The sequence below is a fragment of the Neofelis nebulosa genome, chromosome 8 (genome assembly GCF_028018385.1).
Source record: "Neofelis nebulosa isolate mNeoNeb1 chromosome 8, mNeoNeb1.pri, whole genome shotgun sequence".
In the NCBI taxonomy this organism is placed as follows: Eukaryota; Metazoa; Chordata; class Mammalia; order Carnivora; family Felidae; genus Neofelis; species Neofelis nebulosa.
In genome coordinates, this window is record NC_080789.1 from 125,324,916 (window position 1) to 125,349,363 (window position 24,448).

At 38.5% G+C, this 24,448-nt stretch overlaps 1 protein-coding gene across 3 annotated transcripts in view; it reads right to left on the reverse strand.

Moving 5' to 3' along the window:
- Window positions 1–24,448, reverse strand: part of MALRD1 (MAM and LDL receptor class A domain containing 1) — an 824,069-nt gene that overhangs the window by 770,873 nt on the left and 28,748 nt on the right. For 2 of the 3 annotated variants that reach the window (XM_058681759.1, XM_058681757.1), the window contains exon 1: window positions 14,215–14,561. In XM_058681759.1, coding sequence (XP_058537742.1) covers window positions 14,215–14,392 — 178 coding nt within the window. In that variant the 5' untranslated portion in view covers window positions 14,393–14,561. Of the gene's footprint in view, window positions 1–14,214; window positions 14,562–24,448 lie in introns of those variants that run through there. The other variant, XM_058681758.1, reaches the window with a different exon arrangement.

Sequence of the window (24,448 nt, forward strand, 5' to 3'; positions counted from 1 at the left end):
TATTCTCTATGCTATACATTACATCCCCATGTCTTCTTTATTTTATAACTGGAAGACTGTACCTTTTAATCCCCTTCACATATTTTCCTCTATCTCCTCGTCCCTCTCCCCTCTGGCAACCATCCGTTTGTTGTCTATATCTATGAGTCTGTTTCTGTTCTATTCTGTTTATTCACTTGTTTTGCCCTTTAGACTCCACATACAAGTAAAATCATATGGCATTTGTCTTTCTCTGCCTAACTTATTTCACTTAGCATAATACCCTTTAGGTCTATCCATGTCATCACAAATGGCAAGATTTCATTCTTTTTTATGGCTAAGTAATATTTCATTATATACCACATCTTTTTATCCATTCATCTATTGCTTGTTACAAGTGGCTTCCATATCTCGGCTATTTTAAATTATGCTGTGGTGAACATAGCAGTGCATATATATTTTCAAATTAGTGTTTTCACCTTCTTCAGATAACTACCTAGAAATGGAGTTTGGGGATCGCATGATAGTTCTATTTTTAGCTTTTTGAGGAACTTCCATACTGTTTTCCACAGTGACCATACCAATTGACATTCTCACCAACAGTGCAGAAGGATTCCCTTTTCTACACATCCTCACCAACATTTGTTACTTATTGTCTTTTGATAATGGCCATTCTGACAGGTATGAGACAGTGTCTCCTCGTTTTGATTAGCATTTCCCTGACAATTAGTGATGTTGAGCTTCTTTTCATGTACCTGTTGGCCAGATCTATGTCTTGTTTGGAAAAATGTCCATTCAGAACCTCTGCCCATTTCTTTTAAAAAAACTTTTTAATGTTTATTTCATTTTTGAGAGAGAGAGAGAGAGAGAGAGAGAGAGAGAGAGACAGAGCGTGGGCAGGGGAAGGGCAGAGAGAGAGAAGAAGACACAGAATCTGAAGCACGCTCCAGGCTCCGAGCTGTCAGCAGAGGCCAACATGGGGCTCAAACCTGCGAACCGTGGGATCATGACCTGAGGCAAAGTTGGACACTTAACGGACTGAGCCACCCAGGCACCTCTGCCCATTTCTTAACTGAAATGTTTTTGTTTCTTGATATTGTGTTGTATGAATTCTTCATATATTTTGAATGTTAACTCCATATCAGATATATCATTTGAGAATACCTTCCCCCATTCAGAGGTTGTCCTTTCATTATGTTGATGGCTTCCTTCACTGTGCAAAAGCTTTTTAGTTTGATGTCAACCCATTTGTTTATTTTTGTTTTTGTTGTCCTTGCCGAGGAGACAGATCAAAAAAAAATATTTATAAGACATGTCTAAGATCTTACTGCCTATGTTTTCTTCCGGGAGTTTTATGGTTATGGGTCTTACATTTAAACGTTTAATCCATTTTTAGTTCATTTGCTTATATGGTGTAAGAGAGTGGTCCATTTCCATTATTTTGTATGCTGCAACCCAATTTTCTTTCCCAACACCATCTATTGAAGATATCTTTTCTTCATTGTATATACTTGTCTTTTTTTATAGACATTAAGTGACCATATAAGTGTACATTTATTTCTGGGTGCTCTATTCTGTTCCAATGATTTATGTGTCTGATGTGTGTGTGTGTGTGTGTGTGTGTGTGTGCGTGAGTACCATCGTGTTTTGATTGTAATAGGAGTGTAGTATAGTTTAAAATCTGGGAGCATGATACCTCCAGCTTTGTTCTTCTTTCTCAAGATTGCTTTGGTTATTTGGGTTTTTCTATGGCTCCCCACAAATTTTAGGATTATTTGTTCTAGTCCTGTAAAAAAAAACTGCCATTGATATTCTATAAGGATTGCATTGACTCTGTAAATTGTTTTAGGTAGTATGGACATTTTAACAATGTTAATTCTTCTAATCCATGAGTATAATATATCATTCTACTTATTTGCGTCACCTTCAATTTCTTCATCAATGTCTTGTGGTTTTCAGAGAAGGTCTTCCAACATCTTGGATACAGTTATTTATCTAAGTATTTTATTCTTTTTGATGCAATTATAAATTGCACTGTTTTCTTAATTTCTCTTTCTGATAGTCTGCTATTAGTTTGTAGAAACTAATTTCTGTATATTAATTTTGTATCCTACAATTTTACTGAATTCATTTAGTAGGTATAATAGTTCCTTTGGTGGAGTCTTTATGATTTTCTATATGCAGCATCATGTCATCTGCAAAGAGTAACAATCTTAGTTCTTGGATGCTTTGTATTTCTTTTTCTTGCCTAATTGCTATGGCTAGCACTTCGAGCACTATTCTGAATAAAAGTGGCAAGAGTGGGCATCTTTGTCTTAGAGGAAAAGCTTTCCTGCTTTTAGAACAAAAGTTTTCAGTTTTTCCCCATTGAGTATGATGTTAGTATGGGTTCATCACATACAGCCTTTACTATGTTGACATACAATCCCGCTATAACCATTTGGTTAAGAGTTTTTATCATAAATGGATGTTGAATTTTGCCAAGTGCTTTTTTTTTCATCTATTGAGGTGGTTCCTAAGTATTTTATTCCATTTGATGCTACTGTAAATGGAATTGTTTTCTTAATCTCTTTTTCAGATTGGTCATTGTTAGTATATAGAAACACAACTGGTTTTTGTGTATTGATTTTGTATCCTGCAATTTTGCTAAATTTGTTTATTTGTTCTAACAGGTTTTTTTAAAATAACCTTTGAGTTATCTTCATTAAGATCACATTTTCTGTGAAGAGATGATTTTACTTGTTCATTTCCAATTTGAATACTTTTCTTGTCTAAATGCTCTGACTGGGACTTTCAGTAGTACACTGATAGAAGAGATGAAAGATGGCATCTTCGCTTTGTTCCAGATCTTAGAGGAAATGCTTTCAGTCTTTCAACATTGAGTATGATGTTAGCTGTGGGTTTCTCATATATAAACTTTGTGTTGAAGTAATTTCCTTCTATTCCAAGTTTGTTAAGTGTCTTTAACTCCTTCCCCGTTTGAGCAAAGCTCTGGATTACATAGCCAAAAAATTTTACATGCCACTTATTTTACTATTTAGAGAATTATTTCCTTCATGTAGATAACATATTAAAACATTGTCCAAAAAAATTATCTCCCTCACTCTCATTTAACATAAAAATCAATGGCCAGTTCCTACAAGGGATGAGAGGAATCTAAGATCTTCGAATTAAATAAAAGTAAAATTTAATTATTCTGAAAAGTAAATTTCAGTGAGTTTGCTCTTATTTGGCCTCATAAATTGAAAATATTAATTAATCTTTATAAGGAAATATTTATCTTTCACACTGAATTAATTTTAATATTTTCATTGAGACAGAAACAGGAAAAATCCTAACTCACAAAGGTACACGATGGCAAATGGAATTAGCACTTTCAGACCTCACACCAGAATTATCCAATATTATTTTGGTTAGATTCTTGTCATATAATCACCTTTATTCTCAAGTCATTGAGACTGTCTTTGATAAGAATTGAGTCATTGACAGTATCAAGACAATGAGAAAAGGATACCCAAACCATGTTTAAACTTTAACATTGTTTCAGGATTAGTAAACTTCAAAGAAGTTCAAAGGAATGTTTGTGAGTGTCTGGTGATTTCTGTAGAAATATTGACAGGGCATGGCATTAACTCCGGGCTACAGCAGTATTCACTAGAGTATTATAAATGTCGCATAGCTGTTTACATATAATTTTCTATTCCAGAGTAGTAGCTTAGCCAAAGCATCTTATGGCTTTTCAGTAGTATCTATAATGGTGAATACAGGGACTCTAATAGGAAGTTATATCATCTTGCGTGAAGGAACTTTGCATGACATAAACTAATTTGGGAACAAATAAACTCCTGTCATGTTTTTTTCCTTCCCTAAATAGGTTTTCAATTTCTTTCAAAATAAGCAAAATTTTTCTTCCAAATCCAACCAAGCATTTCAAGAGTTATGCATTCACTTGAAAGTCACAATTATTTCTGGGTAGTAAAGAACATTATATTTTATTTCCATCTTTTATGGAAACTTATTTAAAAAGTTGTGATTCAAGGTTATTGCCTTCATAAATTTGGTAACTTTAAAAACAGAATGCAAAGCTTCTCTCAGGATTCCTAGCCAAGCGTTTAGTGTCAACATGCACGTGTAGAAATGGTGTTTTTTGACAGAGAAGGTACGTAGGATGACAAGAATTGCAGGAGTTCTATGTATATATTTTGGCTTCAGAAGATATTTTGCTTGTGGAAAAAACAGTCTTCTATTTGGTGTCACCAGATGTCTTTGAAAATTTTTAAGGGAACTGGGACACCTGGGTGGCTCAGTTGGTTGGGTGTCCGACTTCAGCTCAGGTCATGATCTCACGGTTCATGAGTTCGAGTCTTCTTTCAGGCTCTGTGTTGACAGCTCAGAGCCCAGAGCTTGCTTCTGATTCTGTGTCTCCCTCTCTCACTCTGCACCTCCCCACTCATGCTCTGTCTCTCTCCATCTTTCAAAAATGAATAAACGTTAAAAAAAAAACAAAGAAAATGTTTAAGGGAACTCATAAACCAAATGTCTTTCTTGGACAAAGTCAATTTGCACACTTGGGTTTGCAGAACAAGCAGGGACTGCATTCTGAGACCGAGTAGTTTCATCCAATTCCACGATGAAAGAAAACAGTGCAGCAGATAAATCCAACCAGTTAGCAAACCAGTAATTAGCCAGTCTAATATTTATGGACTCTATGTGCCAATCAGTCTTCTAGGAAATGGGGTGAGCGAGGCAAATTTCCTGTCCTTATGAAGTTAATATTTTGCTTTTCCATGACCTCCTTGAAAATATTAATGAAACTGTTGGCAGCTCTGGAAGGCTCACACCCATGTTGGCAAAGACTGGAGCCTTCGAAGATTTGGGGTGCTTTCGTAAAGGTCTTATGAATCTAAAACCTACAACCCTCTTGGGTTATCTTAAGGACTAGAATTCTAGAATGAGGACCTGTTCCCATCTGAAACCAAATCAGAATATTGTATCTTAACCCCACTCCCCCAGACCCAAAATGAGTATTTCTCTGGGCTTACCTAAAAATTCAGACGCAAATTCCAACTTTTGGAATATGAAGATAATTCTTCATAGTCTCACTATTTGCTCCCCAGTGGAGCCCGATGCTGTGACTGTGTATTTTGGTGAATTCCACAGTTATGCCTGTGATGCCCAGGCAGAAGAAAAATTGAAAAAGCAGTAAATTGGAATATATAAAATAACAGTTTCAGTATATCAAAGTGTTACAAATAAAATGAAAGAGGAACAATGCTTTCAATGTGTTTGACAAATAGTTCTCTTTCAGGTAAATATATCAAATGAAAGATGTGGTCTCTCATGGAAATATGGGTAAAAGTTGAAAAGGCAACTCACAAAACTTTCAGAAAGGGAAACAACCACACATGATGAAGTGATCAACTTCACTGGCAATCATAAGTCACAGTTGAGTTTTGAGGGAAAAAAGAGATAGGAGAAAGAGACTAAAGGAATTCTGGTCAGCATCATGTCACCTACATGTTTAATATGACTTTGCTTCACTTCTATAATAAGCACAATAGAGCAGCTAACAGAAAGCTATTTATTATTTGTAAAATGCCATTTTATTTTCATTTTAAAAACAATATATGCCATTTTAGAAAAGTTGACATATAAATATGCACAAAAAAGTCACTAATAAGTCCAACACATAGCCATTATTCTGTCTAGTGCTTTTTAAAGTTTACTTATTTATTTGAGAGAGAGAGAGAGAGAGAGAGAGAGATAGTGAGAGCAGAGTTACGGCAGAGACGAGGGAGAGAGAGAATCCCAAGCAGGTTCCACACTGTCTGTGCAGAACTGTACTGGGGCTCAATCTCACAAACTGTGAGATCATAACCTGAACTGAAATCAAGAATAAAATGCTATTTGACAAAATTCAGCATCCTTTCTTAATAAAAACCCTTGAGAAAGTCGGGATAGAAGGAACATAACTAAACATCATAAAAGCCATTTATGAAAAGCACACAGCAAATATCATCCTCAATGGGGAAAAACTGAGAGCTTTCCCATTGAGATCAGGAATACGACAGGGATGTCCACTCTCACCGCTGTTGTTTAACACAGTGTTGGAAATCCTGGCATCAACAATCAGACAACAAAAGGAAATCAAAGGCATCAAAATGGGAAAAGGTGGAGTCAAGCTTTCACTTTTTGCAGATGACATGATATTATACATGGAAAATCCGATAGACTCCACCAAAAGTCTGCTAGAACTGATACATGAATTCAGCAAAGTCGCAGGATACAAAATCAATGTACAGAAATCAGTTGCATTCTTATACACTAACAATGAAGCAACAGAAAGACAAATAAAGAAACTGATCCCATTCACAATTGCACCAAGAAGCATAAAATACCTAGGAATAAATCTAACCAAAGATGTAAAAGATCTGTATGCTGAAAACTATAGAAAGCTTATGCAGGTAATTGAAGAAGATATAAAGAAATGGAAAAACATTCCGTGCTCATGGGTTGGAAGAATAAATATTGTCAAAATGTCAATGCTACCTAAAGCTATCTACACCTTCAATGCAATCCCAATCAAAATTGCACCAGCATTCTTCTCGAAGCTAGAACAAGCAATCCTAAAATTCATATGGAACCACAAAAGGCCCCAAATAGCCAAAGTAATTTTGAAGAAGAAGACCAAAGCAGGAGGCATCACAATCCCAGACTTTAGCCTCTACTACAAAGCTGTCATCATCAAGACAGCATGGTATTGGCACAAAAACAGACACATAGACCAATGGAATAGAATAGAGACTCCAGAATTGGACCCACAAACGTATGGCCAACTAATCTTTGACAAAGCACGAAAGAATATCCAATGGAAAAAAGACAGTCTCTTTAACAAATGGTGCTGGGAGAACTGGACAGCAACATGCAGAAGAATGAAACTAGACCACTTTCTTACACCATTCACAAAAATAAACTCAAAATGGATAAAGGACCTGAATGTGAGACAGGAAACCATCAAAACCCTAGAAGAGAAAGCAGGAAAAGACCTCTCTGACCTCAGCCACAGAAATTTTTTACTTGACACATCCCCAAAGGCAAGGGAATTAAAAGCAAAAATGAACTATTGGGACCTCATGAAGATAAAAAGCTTCTGCACGGCAAACGAAACAACCAACAAAACTAAAAGGCAACCGACGGAATAGGAAAAGATATTTGCAAATGACGTATCAGACAAAGAGCTAGTATCCAAAATCTATAAAGAGCTCACCAAACTCCACACCTGAAAAACAAATAACCCAGTGAATAAATGGGCAGAAAACATGAATAGACACTTCTCCAAAGAAGACATCTGGATGGCCAACAGGCACATGAAAAGATGTTCAACGTCGCTCCTTATCAGGGAAATACAAATCAAAACCACACTCAGATACCACCTCACGCCAGTCAGAGTGGCCAAAATGAAGAAATCAGGAGACTATAGATGCTGGAGAGGATGTGGAGAAACGGGAACCCTCTTGCACTGTTGGTGGGAATGCAAACTGGTGCAGCCACTCTGGAAAACAGTGTGGAGGTTCCTCAAAAAATTAAAAATAGACCTACCCTATGACCCAGCAATAGCACTGCTAGGAATTTACCCAACGGATACAGGAGTACTGATGCATAGGGGCACTTGTACCCCAATGTTTATAGCAGCACTCTCAACAATAGCCAAATTGTGGAAAAAGCCTAAATGTCCATCAACTGATGAATGGATAAAAAAAATTATGGTTTATATACACAGTGGAGTACTACATGGCAATGGGAAAGAATGAAATCTGGCCTTTTGTAGCAACGTGGATGGAACTGGAGAGTGTTATGCTAAGTGAAATAAGCCATACAGAGAAAGACAGATACCATATGGTTTCACTCTTATGTGTATCCTGAGAAACTTGACAGAAACCCATGGGAGAGGGGAAGGAAAAAAAAAAGAGGTTAGAGTGGGAGAGAGCCAAAGCATAAGAGACTCTTAAAAACTGAGAACAAACTGAGGGCTGACGGGGGGTGGGAGGGAGGGGAGGGGATGTAATGGGCATTGAAGAGGGCATCTTTTGGGATAAGCACTGGGTGTTGTATGGAAACCAATCTGACAATAAATTTAATATATTAAAAACAAAAAATAATAAATAAAATAAAAATAAATAAATAAATAAATAAAAAGAATCAAATGCTAAACTGACACTCCCACCCAGGTGCGCCTATCCTATCTAATATTTTATAGGCAATGCCATACTATATTTTTAAGTGTATGTATTGATTAGTAATGGTAATTTTTCCTTTGACAATATATCATGAGCTTTTCCCCATTTTTAAGTAGTATCAAAAATTGATAGGTGACACGCAGATGTCCAAAGTATAGATGTATCCTAACTTCTTTAAGCATTAACCTAATATTATGAAATTACATTATTTCCAATTTCCAGCATTTTTTTTAGATGTATGTTTATCTTTGAGAGAGAGAGGGAGAGAGAGCGCACACACACTCAAACGGAGGAGGGGCAGAGAGCAAGAGAACCCGGAGAATTTGAAGCATGCTCCTCACTGTCAGCACAAAGCCCAACATGGGGTTCCAACCCACAAACCATGAGATCACGACTTCAGCCGAAGTCAAATGCTCAACCACTGAGCCATCCGGGTGCCCCACCCATCATCTTAAATAATGCTGTGATGACACCTTTGACATGAACTCTTTCTAAATGCTTTCTTGGAATGAATTCCTATATGTGAAATTACTAGTCAAAGGGTATGAACACTTTAAACATCTTATTCATATTTCAAAGACACTATCAAAAATGTAAGAGTTTGTACTACTCCTGCCGACAGTATATAAAAATTCTCATGTTCTCATACCCTTCACAAACATGGACATTCCTTTTTGTAATTTATGTTTAATTAATTTTTAAAATATTGGGAGCTTTTGGTTTTCGACTGTGACATATGATTGACAGTGAAGTTGATCATAGGTGGTTGTTTCCCTTTCTGTAAGTTTTACAAGTTGCCTTTTCAGGACTTTTACCCATATTTCTATCAGAGAATGCATCTTTCATTTGACATATTTACCTGGAAGAGAACTATTTGTCAAATACATTGAAAACATTGTTCTTCTTTCATTTTATTTACAATGCTTTTGATACACTGAAATTGTTATTTTACATTTTATATATTCTGATTTACTGATTTTTGTACTTTCTTCTTTACATGTAAAGCATAAAAAGGCCCTTCCTCATCTGAATATTTATACAATGTCAATATTCAACAAATATATTTTGAGGATTTATTATACCTCAAAGCAAAAGAGAAACTTTTCCTGACTTCAAAACTTACCATCAAGAACAATAAAGACTACGGCTTTACTTTTCACATTTAACACTTTACCTTTTGGAAGTCTTGATATGTGGAGTAAATAAGAAATTTATTCCATGAAATTGCCTCATATTCATTTGTTGCATATAAAAACACAGTCAGTGTTGTATGGTGGTTAGAGTTAAGCGTTCTAGAATCAGACAATTGGCTGTGAATATCAGTCCTTCCATTGAATAACTCTGTGTCCTTTGGCATTTTAGTTTACTTTACCTGAGCCTTATTTTATAAAGCTATAAGTTGGGACCTATAATAGTTCCTACTATCTTGGTGTTTGGTGCAGATTAAATGAGATACTCTATGGAAATTTCTTAACAGTGCTTGGCTTATAAGAAGTACTATAAACTGACTTGGAATGCCACCATTATTTTTTAATACATTATAGATATATTTCTTAATGTTTCTTATATATAGGAAAGCTGAATATTTCTAGTGATCAGATTCTTTTCTAAACATGAACTGCCACAATGTTGGGGTAGTTTACATGATACCTATTGCAAACCTACTAATAAAAGTTATTCCCTGTTGTTAATCAAATTCTTCTCCCCCTTTCTAGCTATTCTCACTCATTTTTCTGGATGACCTTGCCAAGTCCCTTTGATCAGATTCCAAAATTTACCCTGGTTATACTCTGTATTAGAATTTAACTAGATTGATTTCATGAACATTAAAATGTATCTATTTACACTGTTGAAACACCGTATTAAGAAAATAATCTTATCATGAGTCTTCCATACATCAGTAATTTTTTATAATTTTCTTCAGCTAGGCTCTATAGATTTATTATTAGATTTCTCACATATATAATTTTGCTGTGCTATGGACTGAATATTTGTATCCCTTCAAAATTCATAGGTTGAGGGGCACCTGGGTGACTCAGTCGGTCAAGCATCTGACCTGATTTCAGTTCAGGTCATGACCTCGCTATTCCTGAGATCGAGCCCCACATAGGGCTCTGTGCTCAAAGCACAGAACCTGCTTGGAATTCTGTCCCCTCTCTCTGCCTCCCCACCCCTGCTCACATTCTCTCTTTCTCTCTCTCAAAATAAACAAAGTACAAAATTCATATGTTGAATCCCTTAATCCCCAGTGTTATGGTATTCGGAGGTGGAGCCTTTAGGAGATGATTGGGTCACAACTATGGAGTCTTCATAATGGGATTAGTGCCTTTACAGAAAAGGAAGAGAAGCCAAAGTTCTCCACCCCCCCCTCCCCGCCCCCCAGGTGAGGACACTGAAAAACAGCTCTCAGCAAACCAGGAGAAGCGCCTTCATCGGACATGAAACCTGCCAGCCTTTGATCTTAGACTTCTCAGCCTCTAGAACTCTAAGAATTAAATGTTCTTTTTGTTTAGGCCACCCAGGTTATGGTATTTGTTATAGAAGCTCAAACTAAGACATTTTGCTTAGGATTTTTAGTTGTTTCAGGAAAATATGCATCAAACATTTTGCATACAATGCAGTAGTAACTTAAACATTGTAGGTGAAATCTCACATTTCACTCTATTAATGCTTTAACTTCAAGTATTTCAATGAACCAATTCCTTTTTCAGGTAGTTGACATGTCACCCTATTGAGGAAGCAGTGTTTATACTTAACATCGTCTGATTAAACCCTGTCACCTCTCGGATTTTGAGAACGCACCTCCAAGGTAATCTTTACCTATTTCACATAAAAAATTAGATTTATAAAAAGTAAGTACCTTTTGAAAAAAACTCTTGTTTCTAAATTGAAAAAGTGTGCAAAAGAAATAAAGTAAAACCTCAAAACCTTGTGATGTATCCCATCCAATCAAAGTCTAAAAATAGACACCAATTCCCTATAAAAAATACTAGACCAAATGGGAAGTTCTTAAGTATGACATGTAGGTAGGAGAAAAAAATGCCAGATTAACGGAATATATATGTTTTTCTTTTGAGTCACAGTCAATTTACCTCTGCAAGTGAATATATAACAGTGAATTTTAGTACGAACTTCTGGTATGCAAAAGTAATTATCTAAGAATATTTTCTGACAACACTTCATTGGTGAGGATCCGTTGCATAGGATATATCTCCACATTGTATCAACAGTTTATAATCTTCTGGTTGACTTGGATCTGAATGGTAGCAATATAAGCAAGACTACTATCTTTATCTCCAAGTAAAAATACAAGAGTAAAGCCTTTGTACTCAAATAATTTTGAGAAATTGCTAGGAGAGAAGCTAGACTCTCTCTATACTTGATATGATTCTGATATTAAAATAAACATACAAATCAAAGAGAATGAGGGAAAATGGGCAATGGGGGTCAGCAAGGAAGCAGACAAATGCAATGCTTGGAACATGATTTTAAAACAAAATACCCGGGGACCACCTGCGTGGCTCATCCAGTTGAATGTCTGACTCTCGCTTTTGGCTCAGGTCATGATTGCATGGTTTTGTTTGTGAGTTCGAGCCCCACGTTGGGCTCTGTGCTGACGGTGCAGAGCCCGCTTGAGACTCACTCTCCCTCTCTCTCTCTCTCTCTGCCCCTCCCTGAGACTCTCTTTCCCTTTCTCTCTTTCTCTCTCTCTTTCAAAACAAATAAATAAATTTTAAAAAATTTTTAAAAATGAAACAAGATACCCAGTACTACAGCATTTATTTCCTTGACTCAGGATGTCAATAAATTATAATGAAGAAGAACTCTTGTCAACATTAGAGCCAAACAGTTGTTATACCTAAAAATTATTTTTCTTGATCACTATATATTAAGTGCTTGATATAAATAGAATTTATTTCATTGTGAAGATTCAGTCTTTCTAAATAAACCTCATATCTTAAAAAAATAATTGTGAGTCAAACCAACAGGTTCAAGTACTCTGAAAAAAGAGACCCATCATGTAAAATAAGAAAATTCTCAAAAACCTATTAATAGGATCAGTTGCATCTGAAATTCAACTATGCCAATTTCATTAAGGAAAGTCAACATAGTAATCTATTTCTTTAAAGGTCACACCATTTGGATGCTAAAAAGGGGCACAGACTGATTTTTTTTTCAAAAAGTAGCTATTTTACCATCATTATAAAGTTAGCTTTAAAAAAAATATCTCATCCATAAGTTTCGCATCACAAAATTTTAGGGGAAAAATTGGCCATCATTATTCCTTCACAGTATTTCCCCCCTACTGTGGTGTACAAAAGAAACTCGCACTTCAAAGCGATTCTTGATTTTTATCTACAGGTTCTGGTCCACATTTGAAATAAAATACCAAGGTGGAAACTTCTCAGAAATGAAAATGAAAAGCGAAACGCCAAAAGGTGATCTAATGTAACGCTGAAAACGAAATCTGTTTATTCGACAGATCTGTTCCTTCATTTTCCTCCACAGCCGTGAGTTATTAGAATTTTTCATGCAGTCAAGACCTTTCGCACTCAGCTGCTTCCTCCTTCTTTCACATTAACCTTTCCTGAAGCAGGCCCGTGCATGTTATCACAGCAAGCGTGCTAAAGGAAGCTGCGTAGAGATTAACAGCGGAAGGGACTTTGCACTTGTCAAACCAGCCAAGTGGTTCCTCTTTGCTGCTCACCAAAGAGCAGTGAGGGCTTTCCTAGGCAGGTCAGAGACGGACAGTACACCCACATTCAGCCTCTCTGGGTAAATTGGACACATATAGATGAATCCCTGTCTTCGGCTGCATTTTGTATTTAACAGTCACTAACAGCACCATCGGTGTCCCAAACTATGGGAGACAGATCAATAGCTCGTTTTCTTCTGCAGAGAAGAAATTTTTCACTATTCACTGTTCTTGTTCTAAGATCATAACAACTGAATATGTAACTGGAGGACAACAATAGCAAAACTGAATATATAGAAACTTGTTTTAGCAGAAGAAAATGAACAATTCTATAAACATGGATTCACATAGCATCTGGGAAAAAAAAAGAAAAGAAAAGAAGCACAAGGTGCTCTAAAATACTAGAATTAGTGCCTCCAGGTAATTGACTCAATAGTTACTCTGAACCACAGTGAACCAATTTAACTTGATGAAAATGTGGTTTACAAAGGGTGATCGTATTGTAAGAAAAGCACGAGTTCCACTGATGACATGCAATATTCCTTCAAGATGTCACATTACAAGGGAAACTAGAGAAACATACACATCTTCGCCCATGTCTTTCCTTGGTAAACAGGCTCCTTTTTCATACTAGACCAGTAAGCAATGGAGCAACTTCCCACTGCTGAGAGTCAATGTATCTTCCTTTACAACCATTTGTAATGAGAAGGAGGTACAAGATCACACAATTAGCACATGGTTTATGCGGGATCCAAATCTAGGTCCTGCACTCGCAAGCTGGTGCTGTTTCCTGTGCCCCAGAATCAAAGGATACAAGCCAGAGTTGTGCTGTGTGTGCAAATCCGTACCAACTCACTTGGAGCTAGTGTCCTATGAGCAAAAATAAAATCTACTCATCCAACCTAAAATTCATTTTGAACATTTCCATATTGAATCTAAGTTTAAGCTCATCATTTCCATCACAGCATTTTTAAGCTTCAGCAATGAGCTTCTTTTGAATTTTGCTTCCCTAATACATTAAAATGATATTACTGCTTATCACTTTTTGTATAATCCGTAAAAACTGGTTTAAAATACATTCCCTCCAGCTGGAATCTTAGCAATTGTATATTAAGTAGAGTCATTTTGATGTATGAACCCATCTCTTTATTAAAAAGTATATTTTAGTTTCTGATTGACACTACAGGCGTGTCAGTGAAGTCCATACGGGCCAGGTATCTAGCCGAATCTCCCTGGACTGCCCATCAGCCCCTGGTTTGAAGGTGGAACTGAAACTGGAGAAAGGAGAAGAATGGCACTTACATTGCTGTTCATCGCTCTTGTCCCCACACTGATCTGTAAAGTCACACACGTTGTCAGGAGGCAAGGACAACCCATTGCTACACTGAAAGGCTTCGGTTCCTTGCTGAACCCATGGAGAGACGAAAACACAAGAAATCCAAAGGAAACAAAAAGCTTCATTCCTTGGGAATGCTACCATTTCGGACAAGCAGAAGAGCAGCACTTGATAGGTCTCTGGGAGATCAGGCAGTTGTAATGGATGAATCCATAATCAGAAACATCGTTTCTCTTTTCCCTACTCTTTCTTTTCCAGATTTGCCTCTTACTCTTACAAGCGAGCGGGTAACTATTGGTAAATGCCTGCAACTCTAACAAGTGACTCCCAAAGCAGTTCACTTACTCTTTCAGAGGAGTGTCTTTAGAAAATATTTAACCTGAGCAATTGCACCATTTCTGTATCTAGCTAAACATGGATATTTATTGCCCTGTGTATGTCCTATTTAAACAATGTCAGCCTTTATGACCATGCTATCTCCTGAAAGAAAATTTTAAGAACCAAAGGGCAGGCACATAAATGGTGTGGGGCTACAATAAAGTTATACGTCACGTAGCAATGTGCTATATTAATTCCTATGCCTCTTTAATTGCATTCATGTAATTTAGAACATCGTTGTGGTTGCTAAAACTTATTAAAATATTTCAGGCCCGATTATTAGAATCTCTCTAATAAGCATGAAATGCAGATCCTTAGCTATTAGACAGAAACCCTGTACTGCTTGTTTGGATGAATTGAGAACCATAGGATTTTAAAAGCTGGAGGGACATTGGAAGTCATTGTTTTAGATATCACACAACTTGGGTGCCCAAAGTAGTTAAGGGTATTTATGGGGAAATACAGTAACTTGGGGTTAGAAACTAGAAGGCAAGTTTCTGACGGCCGAGGGCAGTATTCTTGGTTGTCTAGCACCCTGATCCTCTTGTCAGCTCATCTTAATTTGCTGCACAACCAAAACATGATTGCAGAATGCATATTCACAATGAACAGTATTCTGAAGTTTGGGACACACTGATGTATTCATAATAAAATTCCATGAAGCTGAATAATCATAGAAATCATATGAAGTTGAATATTCAAAATGTCCCTTTACATTTGATTTCTTAAAGGCATATTGAAGCTCTTTCTCAACCACTTTGTCATTTCTGCAATATAACCACGAGAAACAAAGCTACTCCATGAGGGGCGCCTGGGTGGCGCAGTCGGTTAAGCGTCCGACTTCAGCCAGGTCACGATCTCGCGGTCTGTGAGTTCGAGCCCCGCGTCAGGCTCTGGGCTGATGGCTCAGAGCCTGAAGCCTGTTTCCGATTCTGTGTCTCCCTCTCTCTCTCTGCCCCTGCCCCGTTCATGCTCTGTCTCTCTCTGTCCCAAAAATAAATTAAAAACGTTAAAAAAAATTAAAAAAAAAAAAGCTACTCCATGAGACTGTAAGAAGCAAAAAGCAAATGGGGAATGTGGAGTGAAAAGGACCACAGATCAAGGGCAGGGATGCATCCACCCATTGAATAACAATGTTGGGAGAGTAAGATTTTCTCCATATTCTAGAAAAAGGACCCACTGTATATATAAAGGTCTAATGTGTGGGCATTCCAGATTCTAGGAGGAAAATCCATAATTTTGCCCTATCGTTGAGCACCCCATGCTCAATCTGGCATTTCATTGTTCTGTGCTTTACTCCAATTTCAGAAATACTTCTTCTTACCTCTGTTTTATACATGAATATTAGTTCATACCTAACCTACTTCTCTCTTTTGTGTGTCTCTTAAATGTTGATTATCCTCATAGTTCCATCCCAGTCTTTCTCTTTGCTCAGATTATACTTTTTTTTTCTAGGCTTTTTCTTCACTATGGTGATTCTGAGCATTATCTATGTATTGTCCCAAATCTATTTCTGAAGGCTGATATGATATGTTCCTCAAATCTATACTGTAAGCTTTCTTTCTTTTTTTTAAAAAAAATTAATGTTTATTTTTTGAGAGAGACAGGCAGACAGAGAGATGGAGTGTGAGCGGGGAGGGGCAGAGAGAGAGGGAGACACAGAATCCGAAGCAGGCTCCAGGCTCTGAGCTGTCAGCACAGAGCCCAACACAGGGCTTGAACTCATAAACTGTGAGATCATAACCTGAGCCACCAAGCTGCCCCTTTCTTTTTTTATTTGAGAGAGAGAGAGAGAGAGAGAGAGAGAGAGAGGGAGAGACAGAGAGAGAAAGTGCACGCATGCACAGGTGAGCGGGGGAGGGCAGAGAGAGAGAGATTGAATCTCAAGCAGGCTTCAAGCTATCAGCACCGAGCCCGATGTGGGGCTTAACCTCATCACCCTGAGATCATGACCTGAGCAGAAATCAAGAATCAGATGCTCAACAGACTGAGCCACCTAGGTGCCCCATATACCGTAAGTCTTCTTTCTTAGTGCACACGCGCACGTGCTTGCACGAACACACACACACACACACACACACACACACCCCACATAGCCAGGTGGCATAAGAATGCAAAAGTAAGCTCTTCTGCATTCCCCAACCCACTCAGCTAGCTAATACCTACCTTCTATATTTCAGTGAATGGCACCTTCTTCCGTCCCAAACCAGGGAATTATGCATTGTTCCTGGACCACTCTTGCCCGCTCCACCTATCAATCATCAAGTCTTCTGCATTCTGTATTTCAGTTAAAGACTCTATCAAATCTCATCTCAGCAACACCATGAACCAAAAGTCACTGCTACCCACACTCATTTTCCATCCCTCAGTCAGAATCATCATTTTAAAGCACAAAGATATTCCTACATATTTTCCTCTGAAATCAGTATAAATGTCATATTCCTTAGCATGACCTAGAAACATAGCCTGTCTTTCTAGGTTCATGGTTATGCCCTCTGTTATGCTCTCACTCACTATATTACTGAATTCTGGGGGCACCTGGGTGACTCAGTTGGTTGAACGTCTGACTCTTAATTTCAGCTCAGGTCATGATCCCAGGGTCATGGGATAGAGCCCCACATAGGGCTCTGTGCCGAGCATGGAGCCTGCTTAAGATTCTCTCTCTCTCCCTCTGCCCCTCTCCCCCACTGTGTCCTCTCTCTCTCTCTCTAAAAGGAAAAATAATATTACTGAATTACTGTACTGGCATTTTTCTGAACGTGCCATCTCTTGACTCCTGATCCGAGATCTCTTCCCCACTCCATTCACCAGAAAGAAAATTAATACTAATTTTTCTTTATTTTTCAGCTTTGGGGACTTTCTCTAAATCTTGGCTGATTCCCCAAGGCCGAGCTAAGTTTCACTCGTGGATTCTCTCACAGGCTGCTGTTCCCAGGACCTACAGCTCTGGAATGGTCACTATGTGTTTACTTCAGTGATGCCTCTGCTAGTCTGTGAAATAAAGCAGGACAGTGACTTTTTCACTGTTACATCCCCAGTTACTAGCACAGTTCCCAGCAGATAGTAGTTGTTCCATAAGTAATTGCTAATTGAATGGAATTAATGAGAGCTTTACAACCATTTTAACTTGTGCTAAGCACATATAAATACATGCAATGAAGATGTGAAACTTTAAAACACCGGTACATAAAAGATTTATATTCTTGTGTTTATTGCTGCTTTTCCATTCCCAAAGGGGACGGGGAGGTACAGGCTTCCAATTATGGAATGATTAAGTCATGGGGATCAAAAGTACAGCATAGGGAATATAATCAATGGTACTGTAATAGTTGCACTGTAAAAAAGCAATCGATCTATGAAGCTTGTGCTACTTTAAAAAGCCTTTCAGATTTTGAAATTGCAATTTTGTATGACGTTAGCAAAGTGGCCCACCATCCTCCCTGCACTAATTAAGTAAATGTCAAAGCTCATTTCAGGTTTCCTCTGGAAGGAAGGAGGGAAGGAAGGGGGGAAAGAGAGAAGGAGGGAGGGAGGGAGGGAGGGAGGGAGGGAGGGAAGGAAGGAAGGAAGGAAGGAAGGAAGGAAGGAAGGAAGGAAGGAAAAAAGAGGGTAAGGGGGAGGGAGGGAGGAAGGGAAGAAAAGAAGGAGGATGGAGGAAAGAAGGAAGGAAAGAAGGAAGGACAGGAGGGAGGAGGAAGGGAGAAAGTGAGGAAGGGAGGAAAGAAGGGAGAGAGTGAAAAAGAGAGAGGAATAAAGGAGAAAGAGAAGGAAGACAAGAGGGGAAGAGGGAAGGGAAACAAGAGTAAAGAGACATACAAACCCAGAAACATTTCAATTTTATATCCTGATTCTGAATTCAGGCCCTGTGACATTGTATACGTTCACTGTTTTCCATTTAGAAGAAAGAAATCACATATTTTGTTGCTGCCATAGCTGTTTATTGCCTCGTTTCAGCTGGGAAACTCCTTTATTAACTGTTACTTCCTACTAAAAATAACATTACCCTATACTGTTTCAAGTGGCATTCATCATTTAGACAAGAAGTGAACTAGAATCGCCCAAAATAAAGCAGAATAATCCAGTAGCATAATATTTTATAAGGCAAATTTATATTTTGTTGCCAAAAAATAAAATTATTTTCAATTGATATTTCCTTATCACTTTTTCTCTACATGCACTGAAAAGGACAAGGAATACGTAGATATTAATAGCAAGGTTCTCCCTACCTGTTTTTCTGAGGAAGGGATGAACGCCCTGTAGATCCCAATGTTCTATCCCTGAGCTAGGTGCTTCATACGTATTGTCTCATTATGTCCCAAACACCCTCTTGTGCTGCCTACTTTTGCTTTAAAAGTGTCACTCACTTGCCCAATATCACATGAGTCTTAAATGATGGGGCTTGGCTATGACCCAAGATAGAAGAAAAACGACCATACAATGTTAATTGAATTATATGGCCAACAATTTTCACAAGGCATTTAAAAACTTCTGAGTGAGACTTCCAAGTAGCAAAATATTCAAAAGTGACACAGCAAATTCATTTTCAAGTAGATACACTGTTTATCTTTTTTTTTTTTAAGACTGAGCACCTATTTATACTAGACCCTGGGCATGGGGGCAAGAAGACAGGAGGGGTACAATAAAGGGTAAGACAGTGTCCAGACTTAAAAGAATGTACAACCTGGGAATGGAGATCTAAAACATTTATGAAAAACGGACACATGCTACTTCCAGTTTTGGCAACAACAATGGACTCTTTTTCTGTAAAAACATATAAGCCAACTAACTATAAAAATGTTAGATGTGGAATATAAAATGCCTTTAAATGTATAACTGAGTCGTGAGGCTGTAAAACGTAAAGCAAATCCCAAGACCTGAAAGGGAGATGAGAGGAGACCAAGTCAACGCAATAGACAGTTTATTACTGGATGACCATCGTCAATAACATTTTCAGAACAATTCCAGAATTGATGCAAAATAATCACTGGGAGATGTTAGCAAATGCAAGAACAGTGAGGAAAGACAGAAGCTGTATTGCAGATGAAAGCAAGCTAGAACCCCAGTCATGAACGTGGAACTGAGAAGGGTAATAAAAGAATTGAGATCTGCATAAGATAAGCAACTACAACTGACATGTTTGCATAAAGCCAGAGGAAGAATCTGCTAGGAAAAAAAAATCCCTAGCACCTTCGTAAGGCATGTCAGAATTTCCATAAATTATAGTCATCCAAATAAGGGCTCATGGTGAAAAATTAACTGGCAAATGACAAACACATCGCTTATGATTCAGAGCTAGCACAAATAATCAAATGAATGAAGGCACAATAAGATACCCAGATGTTTCATACATTGGCATTATGGGATAATGAATATAAAAAAAATTATGTACCAAATATACACAAGATTAAATTTTAAAAATAAGCACAGGGAAGAAAAGACCAGGTATGATTTTGCAGAAGTGACCTGGAAAAATATAATCGTTCAAAATAAAAACAATGAATACATATACTATATGTATATTTCCTATCTATGCCACTTGTTTTTTTAATTTTTTAATACTTACTCATTTTTGAGAGACAGTGTGGGGGCGAGGGGGGGGGAAGGAGCAGAGAGAGACGGAGACACAGAATCCGAAGTAGGCTCCAGGTTCTGAGTTGTCAGCACAGAGCCCGACGCAGGGCTCGAACTCACAGACTACAAGATCATGACCTGAGCTGAAGTCAGACACTTAACCAACTGAGCCACCCAGGCACCCCATAGACTGGCAGGTAACTTTTCAACAGCAACGATATAAGCCAATAAGATAGTGGCATCTGTAACAAATGTAAGATAATGGAATGATGGTTTTATAGTGATGAGAAAAAATCACAATGGAACTTAAGAGTTAGCCGTGACCGGAATGTTTATTCAGGATAGGGGATAAAATAATTTTGAAATGATTGAAAACTGATGGACCTGGGGCGCCTGGGTGGCGCAGTTGGTTAAGCGTCCGACTTCAGCCAGGTCACGATCTCGCGGTCCGTGAGTTCGAGCCCCGCGTCAGGCTCTGGGCTGATGGCTCGGAGCCTGGAGCCTGTTTCCAATTCTGTGTCTCCCTCTCTCTCTGCCCCTCCCCCGTTCATGCTCTGTCTCTCTCTGTCCCAAAAATAAAAAAAAATAAAAAAAAAAAAAAGAAAACTGACGGACTTTGTTTTCAACACACCCTGAGCAATGGATATATTCTAAATTCTGTACCCAACAAGAATACATAGAAATAAAATACGAGTCCCATAACACTAATTTCAATATATTTCAAAGACTTAGTGTTACCCAGATGACTTTCTCCGCTGGCAATGACATTCAGTGAAGAATCAGAAAATTGAAAAGAAATTAAAAAAAAATAAAGGTGCAAATTTTAAAAATGCCATGAAGGATACAGCATTGTGAACAGACGCCCTGGGAGTGTGAGCCATCTGCTTGTGGCGCTTATCTGGGACTTCAGGCCCTGCTCAACTCTGTCTTGTATATACTGCTTTCCCTGATGATGGATTGCTGCTTGGCACACTCAAATTACATCACCTTCAATTTATTTCAAGTGGCTCAACTTGCAGGGTCATTGCTGTTGCTTGCTCAGGAATTTAGTCTCAATCTGCGCCCAACAGCTACTTCTTGAGAGGAAGATACCTATGCGCTGGCTTTACTCCCAAATGATAGGAACCTATAATGTGATTCACTGACAGAGTGGGACATACTCTTATCAAGGCGACTAAATGTTCACAGATTCTTTCACTGCGCTCTTAACAAATTCAAGAACATTGCCTTGTATTAGGTACTACACGGATTTATGTTTTGTTTTATACATAGCTTGTATCTGAAACTCAAATAAGCCAACCAAGTTTCCTGTATCTTTCTTAGAGGTATAAAATGCAAGACGAGGTGAATTTTCTCTCACTGTAAGAGTTATCTTTCTTTATTCCAAGGAACTTCATGAATGTGTTAGCACTCTGAATATCTATGGGGTTTATTACCCAACCTATACGAACTTCTATATGAACTTCTGAATATCTACGGGGTTTATTACCCAACCTATATGAACATCCTATATGAACTTCTCCCAAGTATTTTAAAAAGCTGCCCACCTGTGCTTATCAAATTCTGTCAGATTATTGCCATGTCTGCAGCAAATGAGCATGATGTGCCGTGCAATGGTGAGACAATCCGGGCATCTACAGACCATATATGCCTCAGAGCAAGTGAGTTGATCGTGCTCTGCCGTACAACAATGAAGGCATATTGTTGTCCCTCCTGACTGGAAACAAAATTTGTCTAGAGTTCTCTGCTTATTGGAATAGAACAAATCCATACATCTTCCACAGAGACAGCTACACAGAGGCTTTGCTGACTTGCTTCAGTAAAGAAACTACATCTAAAGAGCACTGTTATCAAAATCATCATCTGGTTATCCTTTCAACGATCATCCATTACTTTCCAAGGCTCAGCCACCTCTGCAGAGGACAAAAGGCAAGTCAAATTAGTTGACAGGAATTAGTGCCCATGGTGGTACCAATCTCTGCAGTTCCCCCAGAGGTGGGGTTTCACTTTATTTATTCCTACCTATGAAGAAAGAGTTAACATGGCAGGACCAGCTAACATCCATGTCCAAAAGGCATACTTTCAATGTTGGCCCTTGGCTACCATCTAAGAACTACCAGTTCCTACCATTCTAACCGATTAAGAGGAGCTCACTCTGCCTAAACTGTTTGTACAAACAAAAATATAATTTATGCTGAACACCTGCTTTCCTTCTGGGAGTCTAGAATTTTAATATGTTCCAGGCAGAAACTGCTTACATGATCAACCATCAATAAAAAAGTCCATGGCACTGAGTATCTTAGGATCTCCTCTGGTTGTCACCATTCCACCTGTGTTGTCACAACTCATTGCTGTAATTAAGTGTGTTCTGTGTGACTCCACTGGCAGAAGACTCTGGAGGTGTGCCTCTGGTTCCCCCTAGACAGGGCCCCGTATATCTTTTCCCTTTGTTGATCTTGCTCTGGATTTTTTCACTGTTGCCATGAGTACAACTATAGGCTGAGTCCAGTGCATCTCCCTAGAAAATCATTGAACTGGGTTTTGAGGACCTCCTGACACAACTACCATAACAGAAGTCATTTAATGGATCAGGAATAAGTGGGAAGATACTACCAAATATTGAGTACATCTGCTCCAACTACTCATTCAGCTAGTAGAAAAACAACCACAGCATGGTTTTATAGAATCTGTGAGCCACTGAGAAGTGGACTTGGACCTAAATTCCACTCATCACCTAACCTTCATATGTCCCACCTCTGACCAATAGAACCATGGTGATTTTCTAGATATCCAGGAACTAATACCAGCTTAGAACTAGGATTGGAGTATTTCCCATTTTCCAGCCAGCCATTACCATCCAACGGCACAGGCACCAGACTCAGAAGAGTTTTTTGTTGCTGTTTTTACATCAGGTCATGTAGGGTTTTCATAAGTGGCCCACCTCTTTTATTGCTATGGATCTCAAGTTCCATTAGCCACCAACAAAGGTCCCGAAATTGAGTACCTGGCTTTGCTGACTACTATGATAACGTTGTAGTAACCATGCTAACCTGGCCCCTAACAATCGCGTTTTGTTACTGGCCAGCATCACTTTGAGATACCATCATCTCCACTTTATGTGAGATCTGAATAGGTCAGCCATTACAGCATTTCGTAAGAATTCTGACAGTCTCCTCAGCAAACTACTTCTAAATGTTTTCCTACCCGTGGCCTTGCAGGACATCTCAGTTTATATGGAATAGGAGGAGAATAAACAAACTACACCAAAAATGCTATTGGTTACCATTTGGTATTGGCTACCAGACAATCCACTCCAACATTCCTGTTTTCCCAAATCTTGAATTTCTGTCTCTTCACTATTAGCGTCTCAAATTCATTTATCGTAAACCTCCAGAAGGTCCAGGTCCCAGTCAGTTGAACTGAGCAACCGATTAGAAGCCCCTCTAAATGCTCAAAAATAAAGAAATCTTCAACCCAATTCGAAATTGCGTACCTGAACCAGGCTCTTGATTTGCACACATGGTTCCCATTTTCTACTGATATGAGTTAGCAAATAATCAAAATCATTTTTGCGTGTTAGTTTGCCCTTCACAGATCTGCTTCTAGTTTGGAGAGCAATGAGGATGGTGAGAATGAGACATGAGGAAAACTTGCAGGCACATGTGAGGGGATCCTCAAATGAGGTGGTGGCATATCTCCTGACAAGGTGGAACCAGGCTTATCAGAGGAGGAAGGGCTACTTCGTTTATCAAGGGAAGCTGGTAGTGAGGGTGTCAGGCGTTAGAGGAACTTCCAGTCATCCCAATGCTCCCCGATTCTCCATTCCAGTTCTTAGGATCTCACATTCTCATGAACAATGCCCTAGCTTTTTCATAAGAGGCTTAAGGAGTCTCTCAATTCAAACTACATTGGAAATCAACAAATTGCAAAAGCTAACTCAGTCTACAACAACAGCAATAATACCTACAGAGGTTATTTTAGGGAACCATAAAGTTTCCTGGTCCTCTCACTATGCCTTGGCCCTTTTTTTTTTTTTTTTTTAAGAATTGTACCCAGGGGCGCCTGGGTGGCGCAGTCGGTTAAGCGTCCGACTTCAGCCAGGTCACGATCTCGCGGTCCGTGAGTTCGAGCCCCGCGTCAGGCTCTGGGCTGATGGCTCGGAGCCTGGAGCCTGTTTCCGATTCTGTGTCTCCCTCTCTCTCTGCCCCTCCCCCGTTCATGCTCTGTCTCTCTCTGTCCCAAAAAAAAAAA